This window comes from Staurois parvus, unplaced genomic scaffold (assembly GCF_062004578.1).
Source record: "Staurois parvus isolate SC_StPar_1 unplaced genomic scaffold, SC_StPar_1.0 ptg000636l, whole genome shotgun sequence".
Classification (NCBI taxonomy): Eukaryota; Metazoa; Chordata; class Amphibia; order Anura; family Ranidae; genus Staurois; species Staurois parvus.
This window is the reverse complement of record NW_028318432.1, coordinates 1092271-1105417: the sequence shown is the minus strand read 5'-3', so window position 1 is coordinate 1105417 and position 13147 is coordinate 1092271. Positions and strand designations below refer to the sequence as shown.

The window sequence follows — 13147 nt, the reverse complement described above, 5'->3', positions numbered from 1 at the left end:
CACATGGGGGTTATTCACAAAAACTTAAGTGTGCAAAATCTGGTGCAGCTCTGCATAGAAACCAATCAGCTTTCTGGTTTTATTGCGACAGCTTAATTGAACAAGTTGAAGTTAGAAGTTGATTGACTCCCATGCACAGCTGCACTAGCTTCTGTGTGCACCAGTTTTAGTGACTCTTCTCCATAATTTGAATCCAACTCAATTTTTACTTAAGCTATATACAGTACAGAGGACATGTTTCTCAGTCTCTTGAGTTGTAAGTCAATGTCTTTCCTGAGCCCAGTCTCTGCCAATAACTAACAGTGACTGACCCCCGGTTCACATCTATGCGGCCGTGCGGGTCGCGTTTTGCACGGGCACAAGATCCCATTCATTTGAATGGACACCCGTACCCGTGACACGCAGGGAAAGAAATCCCTGCACTTCTTTGGAAAATGCAGCCCGCAGAGGAACCTCGGTTCCCAGTACGGTTGCGTTTTCCAGTGCGGGCGACGTGCCATTAGAACTACCATTAGAACCGCATTTCTCTGTGCGGGTGGTGCGGTTGCACAGATTTTAGTGCGGATCCGCAGCGGCACCAACCTGCACAGATGTGATCCTAGGGTGAGAGAACATGGAAGAAACAGGGCTAAGACTGAACGAAAACCTCCACTAGATTTCAGCATACTTTAGAACACTAGTAACTTAATGCAATTCAATACAACATAAAAACATACATACAAGTCAGATAGAACATGTGTCTGTACTATTGATATACTGGTGAGGGGGTGCAGTGGACACCCTGGCTGCCATTGTGCCTTATGCCACATGTCCAGTGCGCTCCTGTACCTTTAAGGAGGGGTGGGCTCCTTCAGGCTCACCTGCCCTCAGTCTATCCATTTATACATGTGCTTCTACTATGGGGACTCTCAAAATTCAGAGTTAGGAACTGCAGAATATTGGGGTGCCGTGAAGAGGCTCTGTAGCTTACGCATGTATTTGCAAATGTGTGCTAACTAAACCCCAGTGTTTAACGCATACTGACAGGAGAATTAATTTTTTTCGCAGGCTGGTCGGTAAGTCGAGCTGGGAATTTTTCTCTTTTATTGTTTGACATGGCCTGCCCTTCCATGTGCTCTTTGCTGTGAAGGTCAGTTATAGATTGGGGCAGTGGCCATTTTTTGTAAGTCAAATAGAACATCAGCCACATCTTAAGATTGGTAAGCTGTAATATATTACATTTTTGCTCTTGGGTTTTAAGACTGAATTGCAGACATAAAACTAAATGTACAGGAATTATCTGTATTCCTGTTCAGCCAGTCGTATGATCCAGTCACCCCTGCCAGACAGCCCAGCAAAGTCCTGGACCTCCATTGTAGCAGCTTAGTCAGGAATACACCACTCACTTGCTTATTATACAACAAAGGAGCAGCAACAGAGTGATGAGGTCATTCTCTTCTTCTACTAACATGTTACTCAACATGAGGTGTGTATGCGGCAGAGCCTGATTGGCTCCCAGGGTTGTTTCTTAATCAGCTTTAAGCTGGCTATACCTGTTACAATCCGATTGTACGATCTCTGTACAATCTCCTTCATATGAGCCAAAGCTGTGTAACACAAGTGCACCCCTAAACATCCATTCAGTAATAATCAGGCAGGCCTATGTACTACACTTCAGTTGTTGGCAGGTTTAAAGGAAAAGAAAATAAAGTTGAAAATAATTTGCTAGGGGGTAGAGTTATTTGGCAGAAGAGACTTTTTATGTCTCTTCTGCCATAAAGCTACTTTTCCCTTATTCTAGCAATTTTTGGGGTGTATTTGCAGTGCAGGCTATGCTCTTGGTTCACCCTCGGTTTCTATAAAATGTAGAGAATGGAGAAAGGTGCTGAAATAATGTAACTACAGTACGCATGCATGGGCTAAAGGATTTCTAGCTCTTTCTTCCCAGGCATGACTCCCCCTTCCATTCATTGGATGCTAGTTCTTTTAGTGATGATGGAGGCTCAACATTACATGTGTCATGGAAATTTTGTATTTACAGGTTGAACTTTAAATGTGTCATATATTAGTGTTATTCATATGTCTCTCGTGTGGCTTAATTAAAGCTCTGAAGGCTGCAATTGGGCCATGCGCATTTACAATGTATGTATTACAGTACTCAGCTCGGTAATGGATGAGATAGCAGATCTGCGCTTATAGACCGGCGTGTATACCACCACGGCATTCGATGCGAATGCCGCCGGCAGCAGCATAGTGCCACATGGACTTCGTACTGCCAGGCGCCAAGCAGTGCAAACTCTGCGTGTAGGCTCATGTATATCTTACAAGCCATTACCGACCTGAACTGTATCTGGATGGATGTGTTTTAATAAAGATCGTATCGGGCCCATTCAGATACAGACTGACACTGTTTAATCTAGGGGATGCTTGTACAGAGAATGGACATACTGCTAGGAGCTGATAGGATAGGGGGAAGTTTACTCTCCTCAGAGAGCTCACCATGGGAAAGGGGGAGGGGAGAACTGGTTTCCAGTATAGATAAAAGGAAAGGCTATGCTCCATTTAGGATGTACATTCTGTGTATAGACACTCCCCATGCATTGTTCTGTGGGAGGGGATTGACCTGACTCATGTGGGGGGGCGTGTGTGTGTTTGTAATAAAACCGGAGGCTGAGAATGGAAACGGTCTCTATGTGAATTCCAACAGCAACCTGAGAGTGTCGTGTGATCATTCCTAGGTAACTGGAGCTCCATTTTCCCCACATCTCGAGATAGCTAAACCAGTTGGAGGCGCAGGAATCATGGAGTTTAGCTGCGGTCGCGGTAAGCGAGATTCGCACAGCTTTATGAGGGATTGCTGCGCCTCCAACTGCGGGTACTCACGGTAAGGAGAAATTCGTTAAAAGCGAATTTCCAAGACACATGTGTATTTTGGTTTTTTGCTGCTCTAGCTAACACTAAATCGGGTGCCCCCCCATCTAAATTGGAGCCAATGGAGCGAAGGGTATATTGAGGCGTAATAATATTTTATTTTTACTTCGAAATAATTCTGTTAGGATAGGGCACAAATGAGAAAGAGAGAGAGTAGCATACTGCTGTATATATACATCACTACAGCACTACATCAGATGGGAGATCAATCAATGAGGCTCTGACAGATTATCCCTGGGTAGGGAAATGCCCCACCTGCCTGCTAGGCTCACCGTCCACCCTGGCTGACAATCAGCAGGTCTGTCATGAATCTTCCCAGCCCGTACTCCCCCAACACACACCCAGGGAGTGACCACAAGCATGGGATGGGGGGCCACTTCCAACTGTCCGTGCACACCCTGCGGTGGCCACCGATGCTTTCCTTCCTGGCCTGGCCTTCTTCTGCTCTATTTGTTACCTCCCACTGAGCTGAGACTCAGTTACCGGCCTCAAAGATATCACTGCTACCAGGGGGTGGTGCTGCTCCCCTGAAAATGGTTACCCAAGGCAAACGCCTTGTTTGCTCCTCGGTAAATACGCCCCTGGCATTACCTACTCACTCCTCCAGACTGATATCGTGCCCATCAAGGCATTCTGATATTTCCATAACACTTCCCAAAAGCCAGCCCATCGGGAGCACTGAGGCAGGGAGATGTGATATTTTAAAGAAGCTATGCACAGCACCCTGCTGGCCTCTCCCACCAGCCATGATCTGCCTGCCTTACGTAAAGAAGCGAGGACACCCAATGATTACATTGCTTGGTCTAAAATAGGGTATGTAAAAAAACAAGTTTTTTTTTTAATATTAGCGTGTTGATGGAGGTGGAGAGAAGAATCAGGGAAGGCAAAATATGAGCAGAATAAACTTTGGCTTTAAATATTTTACTAATAAACACTAAATACAGGATGTACCAGTGTCACAAAGCATCGTGGGGTTTCTAAACAGAGAGCACAGCAGAGTTGATCACTTTCAGGCTCTCTGTCTCAAATCTAAGCACTATATGAACAGAGCAGATGAAGACAAGGGGGAGACATGAGGAGCCATTGCACTTTCTTGGAAATGCACCTTTATAGAAATCCCCCTACTTACCTTGAAACAAGAGCTTATGTAGCTGTTTGTCCCCCATCCCTCTGGGCACTTTGGCTCTGGCGTTGTTGTCGGGATTGGCGGTGGCGTCACTCCTTGCGCCCATTTCTTGCAGACAAACTTAACTTTCTCATCACAGTTGACAACATCCCACAACCCGCCTTTGTTTCCAGTTCTCATCACAACACAACCATATTTTCTCCCTTCAAAATTAAACATTTTCATTAATACAGACACACACAGGAACACAGTAGCTATGCAGTTCACACAGATGTGAATATGACTCACAGTACTATGAGAAAGGCACATGCTGCCTAAAAATGCCAGAGATGTGTAGAGTAGAGGCACAGTACCCAATGGAGGCACTTGAAAAAAAAAACACTAATGGAAGGAGCTCCAGACCAAAAGATAAAAGAGTCTAAATTAATTTGAAAAACTCACCCAATGCATTTCGGGGCTCAGAAAAAAATCCCCTTCATTAGGGCTCAGTTAAAATAAGAATCTGGGCTCAAAATAGAGTTTTCTTGTGTGGATCTGTGTGGGGAAGCTAATGGCTGGAGAAGGAAAGTTACTGGCTAGCAGTTTCTGCGCCAGTAATCATGATAAGACCCCCAGTGGAGGCACTTGGCAGGCACTGCCACACATGACCCATTTAAAGTGGAACATAATATAAATAGTAGCAACCTTTAAAAAAAAATATATATAATATAAAACTGCAAGTAGATAGCTGCCTGCTTGCAGCCTTCTATTGAATGCACACTGAGCTGTGAATGCGCAGCTCAGCCTGCATTCCCCGAATACTCCTGTTGTTCCAGAATGACACGCTCCCATGAGCATGTGCAGGATGACGTCATTTTCCGACCAGCTAATCTAGAGGACAAAAACCTGGCACCCAGAAATAGCCGATGAGAAGATGACAGCAGCTGGCAAGGGATTTACCCACCACAACACTGGAGGGAGAAGGTAGTTCTGCTTTACATGAATAGGTCCGTATTGTAACTAAAACCCAAATGCTTGACTGCGGTTGTGGTAGGACATTTCATAAGAAAATTCCCCTTTGGCCACAAATAAAGCAGGTATTCGGGAGGTGGAAGTATCTCCTTCTAATGGTCTGGCAGCCGCTGCTTTACTGCATAGAAAGTGCCAGTAATGTGAACAAACTCTTACATGGTTAGAACTGACCCAGACAATAACAGTCTCGAACAAGGGCTTACAGTGGTTGTAAACCCTTACATATACCAGTGAAGTGACTGGCCTCAGGTGATACACAGGGATGAAACAAATTCTCCTACGTAAGTTGTGCTTCTTTATCTGCAGCCCTCTCGTCTCTACAGCCTTCTAAAACACACAAATTCAAAGATTTTTCTCAGCTCCAAAACACAGAGGGAGGGGATCTGACATCACATTCTACACAGCATAGAGCAGGTTGCTGAGTGTAATCTGAGACCTGAGCAGAGGGAAAGGGCACACCCCCTCTGAACAGTCTCATAGGGAAACATGCACAGTTGAGGCTATCAATCACCTTATTTGTATTGGAGAGGAAGGCTTGGCTGTCTCCTGAGATTCTGTGGTGTTGGATTAACCTATGACTCATGCAGGATTCAGAGGGAGGATATATCAGGATACAAATGGAGAAACAGAAAAAGTGCGCACCGACCTATTGCATTATCGTTTAAAATAATTTATTAAAGAAACAAAAATAGGTATCATACTCACAATGGACATAATAACACAGGAATGTCAAACTGAACAAGATGTATGATCCAAACAACATCTGAGTCCATACGATGGAACCCTGGATGACCAACTGGCTAACGCATTTCGAGGACACAACCTCTTCCTCAGAGCCTCAGAGGTTGTGTCCTCGAAACACGTTAGCCAGTTGGTCATCCAGGGTTCCATCGTATGGACTCAGATGTTGTTTGGATCATACATCTTGTTCAGTTTGACATGCCTGTGTTATTATGTGTATTGTGAGTATGATACCTATTTTTGTTTCTTTAATAAATTATTTTAAACGATAATGCAATAGGTCGGTGCGCCCTTTTTCTGTTTCTCCATTTGTATCCAGTGTATTCGGACCACCCCGGTCTGTTGAAGGCAGCAAGCAGTGCATATTCCAGAAAATTCCAGAACATTCCTGTTGGGTCTACTGAGTCCTTTCCTAGCGCAGGAGTAAAGTGTTTGTTGTGTTGGAGGATATATCAGACAGGATTGAAGCTAATACACATTATAGAGGAATATACTTTATTAATTGTTCATTTCAGAGGTTTAAAACCACTTCAACCTGCAACTGGGTCTGTCATAGTAATTACCCCTCAGGAATCCTCTAATTTTATCCATCCAGTAGACACTTTGTTGAACAGTACCAAGCCCTGGTGGAGAGGGACCATTTGAACCCCCTATATGCATTGACCTTTTATGACATAAGAGTCTAAATAACATTAAATCTGGACCTGGCACTTTCCATGTTGTTCACTCAGTCCCTACACAAACAGGGAACTTACCTGGGCTCTCAGCATCCCAGTGAGTGTACAAAACCCTCTCATTGTTGGTCCATTTGAAAGTCTCCTTTTCTTCCACGTTTGAGAGTCCTGTCCAGAAATATTTCTCTGGTCTAAGCCCAATCAGACTTGTTAGATAGGCCTGTTCAAATCTGCAAATGCCAAAAAGTCAACATCCTGTCATATGATTATTAACATTCCCTCTTCAACCAATTTATATTTTTGCTGAATTGTAAGAATACAATTTTTTTTCATGAAAAAGCAAGAGATTCATCAAATGAGGAATTTTGGTGCATTATACATGATACCTGTCTTCCACTGTCATCAAAAATGCTGTATGTGTATTGCAAGTGGAGTTGGCTTCTGAAAATGTGGAAGTTTCTTCACCTATGAAGTAGCAATAGAATCCATGTCTTTTCCATCCCTGCAAACATAACAGTACAATCACTAAACTGAATGATCAAATTCCATAGTTTTGTGTGTCTATTCAATTAAAAACAGAAAACAATGTAAATGTTCCGGTATCTGTTTCACTGTTGAACCATTTCATCATTAGAAGATTAAAGTGTTGGTCACAGAGAATATAATTTTTCATGCCATCTATCTGTGGGTGATAGCATGAAAACCTGTATTCTGGCATCTTTTCTGTTAATCATAAATACAATTAAAGTTGAACTCCAGCAACAACTTTGTTTAATTCTGATTAAAGCTGGGAAAGGTTAAAACATCTAATACATTTTTATTGGTAGCCTGTTGGAGAGAATTTCTAAATTTCCTGTATTGCCTTTGGGGCAGAGAGTAGGCATGAGACAGAACAAAAACTGTTGATTGGAGGTTTTTTTAGAAGCCCAACTTACACTCCATTCACACTAGTGGCATTTTGTGGGCCGTGGCATAGCAACCCATTCATTTGAATGGGCTGCTGTGCCTCGCAAAACACAGGTAAAAGATCCCTGCACCTTTCCAGAAATTGCAGCCCAAATTGGCAAACGCACTACAGTGCGATTCCCAGTGCGGGTGCAATTTCTAGTGCGGACAGTGTGCCATTAGGATTAATGGCACCTGCCCACGGGTCCTACGTTTTGTGTGCAGACGGTTGCAGCTGCGGGACAAAATATGGGTCCTGAAGCAACTTCTACCCGCACTATCGTGAACCAAGCCTCAAGTGGTTCTAAAGCCTTAAGGTTTTTTACCTTAATGCATTCTACGCAATAAGGTAAAAAAAACCTTTTGTGCCTGGTATCCCCCCCAGACCCCCCCCTTATACTTACCTGAGCCCCACTGCGATCCAGCAGTGTGCATGAGAGCAGTGGCTGTCCAGGCTCTGTCCCTCCTCATAGGGCAGATCCAAAGCAGCAAGAGCCATTGGCTCCTGCTGCTGTCAATTAAACTTTGTGATGAGGGAGTGGGGGGGGGGAGGTGAGGCAGTGCCCCACTGTCTGTGTCTATGGATGTAGGCAGTGAGCCCGCATGTGTGCCCCCATAGGAAGTTGGGGAACTGAAAAGAGGAGAATAGGGGCTGATCAGTGCAAAACCTATGCACAGAACAATTAAACACGACATGTTTGTTATTTTAATAAAAAAAAGTAACTGAAGCTTTAGAATCACTTTAACTTTTCATTTAACATCTTCCCACTAACGCGGTGCATATATGCGGCCTCTCAGCGGGTGGCCCTATGTAAACATGTGATTAGCTGTGGCCAATCACAGCTAATTACAACAAAAAAATGAATTAGTCAATTCCATTCAGTACAATGCTTGCTTATAGCAATGAAATGCATTGCTATAAGCAATCATAATGTGTAAAAACAAAATACTGATCACTTCCCCAGAATAGTACAATGTTTGTTTTTTTTTGTTGTTTTTTTTGTACTGTCACCAGTCAGTGTCCTTGATCACCGCCACACCAGTTATACGATGACCCTGTACTGCAGTGGTGACAGAATGTAGAAAAAATTGTGAACAATTTTTTTTTTCTTCATTATCCAAAAAGTTATGACAAAATAATTACAGCTTCAAAACACTCGCCATGCCTGTTACTAAATACATTGAACTGTCTGCTTTCCAAAAAGGGGTATTTTAGGGGATATCTGTACTGTCCTGACATTTTTGGGCTTCAAGAAATGAGATACATCAGGATTGATCAATTTTCAGATATACAGTATATGCCATAATTTGTGGACTCTATAACCTTCCTACAGACTAAATAATATTTCACCAAAGAAATATAGCAGAATACATTTGGCCTAAATGTATGAAGAACAATTATTTATTTACAAAATTGTATAACAGAAACAAAGAAAAATGTGGTTTTGTTCAAAATTTTCGGCCTTTTGTTATTTAGCAAAAAAAAACCCAGTGGTGATTAAATACCACCAAAAGGAAGTTCAATTAGGTTTTAAAAACAGCGAATGTTGGGGAGACATGTGCCTGCCTTGATTTGAAGACAGGACCCACCAGAATATTCTCACTGGCTTGGCTATTGGCTGAGCTTGGCACACATGTGACCAGATAAGTGTTCCTTTACTCCGACACATCAGAAAATCTGTGTATATTAAAGCTGAACTCCAGACAAACGGCTGAATACACAGAAATGTATACATGAGAACAGTTTTCTTGCCAAAGGAGTTGTATTTGTGTCCATACATTCCCTGGATTTACAGAGCTCTGCCACACAGGACAGCCAGACAGATGACATCAGTTAGTTTGACCACATAAGGGATATGGTGTTGTTACCTCTTCACCCTCAGCCTTTTTTTACTGGACAGTAAAAGAGCAGCAGCAGACTAATCATGTCATCCCTCTGCTCACTCTATGCTTGTTTCCTATCAGCTTGTTCCTTGTCAGCATATTTGTAGCAACTCTCCATCTGCTATTAGTTTAAAGTGACACTAAATCCTTATTCGCCAAAATATTCCATATACATCCACTACTTAATGGCCCTGTAATCTGATTTTCATGAAATACTTTCTTACGGTGTTTTTCTCTCTCCTTGTAATGTCCTCTGAGAACTCCCAAACCTCTCCTTCCCCCCCCCCTCACCTCACTTCTGAGCAATGCATTAGTTGCAGTCATGTGAGCTGCTCTATGCACAGTGCAAATCCCATAGTCCATAGTTCATCTTGGGGGCGAGAGGGTGGCTACATATCCACATACTGTGGGACCATAGAGAACAAATGTAGCCACAGATTTCACGTTTTCAGTGATCAGTCTATAAATGTATTTTTTAAAAATGGCAATGACTGAAATGACTTGAATTTCACTTGGTATTAGTTTCTGCAATCCCCTATATAGCAGCACTTAAAGTAACACTAAACTTTGGTTAAATGTAGCCAGGTGCTTGGCTATAGTCAAAGAGCAAAATTAGGACACTGTACTTCAAATGCTCTCTGGGTGCTCATACTCTCATGCTGAATGGACTGATACACTTTCACCTACACCCAACAGGGGGAGCTGACAAGTCCAAAGAGCTCAAGAGACTTGTATGCTGGCCACATGTGACTGTGGAAATTGAAGTTCAGATGGGGAGCCATGCTGTGGAAGCCTATGGACCATTGGACTACAGTTCCCAGAAAGAGACAGTGAAAAGGAGGAGAAAGGATCTGAGGACCAAATTATTTCCTCGAGCGAGGGGACCAGGGTGTATACATCTTCCTGTGTGCATGCCATCATCGAGCCACCAGCCTGTGGCCTGGGCCAGAAAATGGGGTCCTGTGTGTTGGGAACCAGAGAGGTGTGTACCTGTGTCCTGTGTGTTGGGAACCAGAGAGGTGTGTACCTGTGTGTACAGAGACCAGGGATTAAGCTACTATCAGGACACAGTGTCTTGCTGCACAGAAACCAGAGCACTGTTGGATTGTGGGTTGATGACCAGGGACACCCCAGATTCAGAGGACATCTAAACAGCTGGACGTTGCCGCTGTATCTCTGGAACTGGTGAGAGAGCATTGCTGCCACTGACTTATTGCTGCTAGTAGACACTGAGCACACTGGACATTTGACTAGCAGCCTTTGCAACTGCATGCAGACTTTACTGGAACTATATTTATGTGCACCATCATAAAGACAGGGCCCCAAAGCTAGCTGGCTAAAGAACTAGGGCAAAGAACCATCTCCTCAGATAGCTGCTCTTGCTGCCTATAGACTGAGTACCTCTGCAGTAAGGTCTGGGTCTCACCATAATTATTGCACTCTAGCGGTACATTATATTGGGCGCAGGAATACTATAACAGCACTGATCTCTATTGCCATTGCTGTTATCTGTGCCATTTGTGAATGCGGGTTTGCAGATTGCCTTTTATTGCAGATTGCCAGGTAAAACTCGAAAAATTAGAATATCGTGCAAAACGTAATTTATTTCAGTTGAGTTGAGGCAAAAGAACAGAGAACCAAAATTAAAGTGGCTCTTCTGGGGGTAGCGCTACAAAAAAAAGCTATTCAATTTATATTCTGAACTCAGAAAAGTCCCTTTTTTGCTATCAGCTTCGTCCAAATCTGCAAATCATTTTAATATCATTTTATTTTTGCAACAATCCACAAAGAAAGAGAAACTTTCACACCAAACCACAAAAAGAGAAGTGGACAAAGTGTGGGTCAGCATATTGTGCAATCTTGGATCACATTACCAAGAACACAGAAGTGAATCACATTTGCTCAGAAGATTGATCTTCAAATTCAAACTGTCAAATTTGTTCAAAATTGTTTACTGTCTTCATATTCATAAAAAAAACACTGCTCAGATTTCCAGGTTTCATTCACACAGAGGACAGGTGCAGGTCTAACTGAACAAAAATCCATCCTGCACCTTCACCCTTAATGCCTTGTTGAGCGTGGACCGCCAATGAACATACCGTGGAAACCCAAAATAGCAAAAATGGCCAGTACACCTAAAAGTGAAGATGTAAGGCTGCTATCCTAAACTTGATTTCAGTCCTAGTGGGCCACTGACCAGGAACAAGCATGCAATCAGTGAAATCTGCTAATTTGAACTACTAGGGGCATTCGGGTAAACTGGGACTTTTCAGTTTATATATTAAAAGAATAAATTTCAAGGAGTGGAAACTGCATTTATTTTTTGTCATACTCCCCTGCTACATGTATTCACTTATCCCAGCTTTTAGCGAATAACTGGAAAGCTTCGCCATGGAAAGATTTGACAGTATGCCATCCTAGGACAACCTGCTTCACTTTGCTATCATTGTGTTCACCGTTCCCACAGAAAAATGTGTCTCTTGTACAATTTCTGTACAGGTAACGGTTCGATTATCCAGGATCAGGCATTCCACGTGCTGAATGATCAGAGGAGTGACTGCTGTGGGCTGGGAACCACCACAGCCGGGATGGTCACTGACGGACGTACAGCCATCATTGAAACATTTACACCATTTAAATGTCTTACTACAGCTGAGCATCTCATCACCGTACAGGGGCGGACTAACCATTTGGAAACTCGGGCACTGCCTGAGGGCCCGGGGTCAGTAGGGGGCCCCATGAGATGCCCTTGGTACCTTTTTCTTAGGTTTTTTGAGTTTGGGCAAGGACACAGGGGCCCCATGATCCCCTATTGCCCGGGGACCCCATCAGTTGTCAGCCCGCCCCTGTCACCGTATATACTGAATACAAAATCGCTGTCCAAAAAGCAGTAATAAAATGTGAATAAATGAATACCCTATACTTTGACACAAAAGTCACACTTTCACCCTTGAAAGTCCAAAAATATAAATCATGAATCCTCTTTAGCGTCAGTGAATCTTTCCAAGTATATTCTTCAGTGTAATAATCCAAAAATATGATCCATTATCGCCGTGTACCTCCAAAAATAGAATAAAACTAGATAGTGTATTATCCTCAATACATCAGTGATCAAAACATTATATACATATGTGAAAAATTGTAAGAAACACAATATAAAAACACTTCGTGAACACTTTTATGTGGCTAGAGTGAATACTCTTACCCTAAATACGTGATCAAAAAGCCTTCTAGGAGAAATAACCCAATGGGCCACCACTCCTCAAGATTATCCCACAAACACTATACCAGATGCCGGGTTATCCCATACTTCCAAGCATGACATATTACTTCCCAGAGCCATCCATAGGCAATCACTCATAGAAGAAGGGGTCTAATGAGGAAGTCAGGAAGTGACGAAACGCGTCAAGGGACGTGACGTCGGACATTGCACGGTGACCGAAAGTGGTGGAGCGGCCATCTTAATTAAGGTTACATCGATATTGGTGTTCTTGGAAGCTGCTCGTTAGATGGGAATGGGAATATGTGCGGTTTATATGCGGTTTTATATTATTTTAATGTAAGCACATCTAAATAAAGCCTGGATCTAATATATTTGACATACTACACTATATTGTATTTCTTCTTCTATGAGTGATTGCCTATGGATGGCTCTGGGAAGTAATATGTCATGCTTTGAAGTATGGGATAACCCGGCATCTGGTATAGCGTTCGTGGGATAATCATGAGGAGTGATGGCCCACTGGATTATTTCTCCTAGAAATCACATATTTAGGGTAAGTGTATTCACTCTAGCCACGGAGAAGTGTTTATAAAGGTGTGTACATGGAGTGCCTCACTAATTCACGTGTTATAC

The 13147-nt window shown here is 42.9% G+C and overlaps 1 protein-coding gene across 1 annotated transcript in view; it reads right to left on the bottom strand.

Annotated features, from left to right (window-relative positions):
* Positions 1 to 13147, bottom strand: part of LOC149449091 (macrophage mannose receptor 1-like) — a 164558-nt gene that overhangs the window by 112837 nt on the left and 38574 nt on the right. The window contains exons 10-12 of the mRNA XM_089693713.1: positions 6849 to 6964; positions 6544 to 6692; positions 4040 to 4239 (exon numbers count right to left, since the gene is read on the bottom strand). Of these exons, the coding sequence (XP_089549839.1) occupies positions 4040 to 4239; positions 6544 to 6692; positions 6849 to 6964 (465 nt within the window). The remainder of the gene's footprint in view (positions 1 to 4039; positions 4240 to 6543; positions 6693 to 6848; positions 6965 to 13147) is intronic.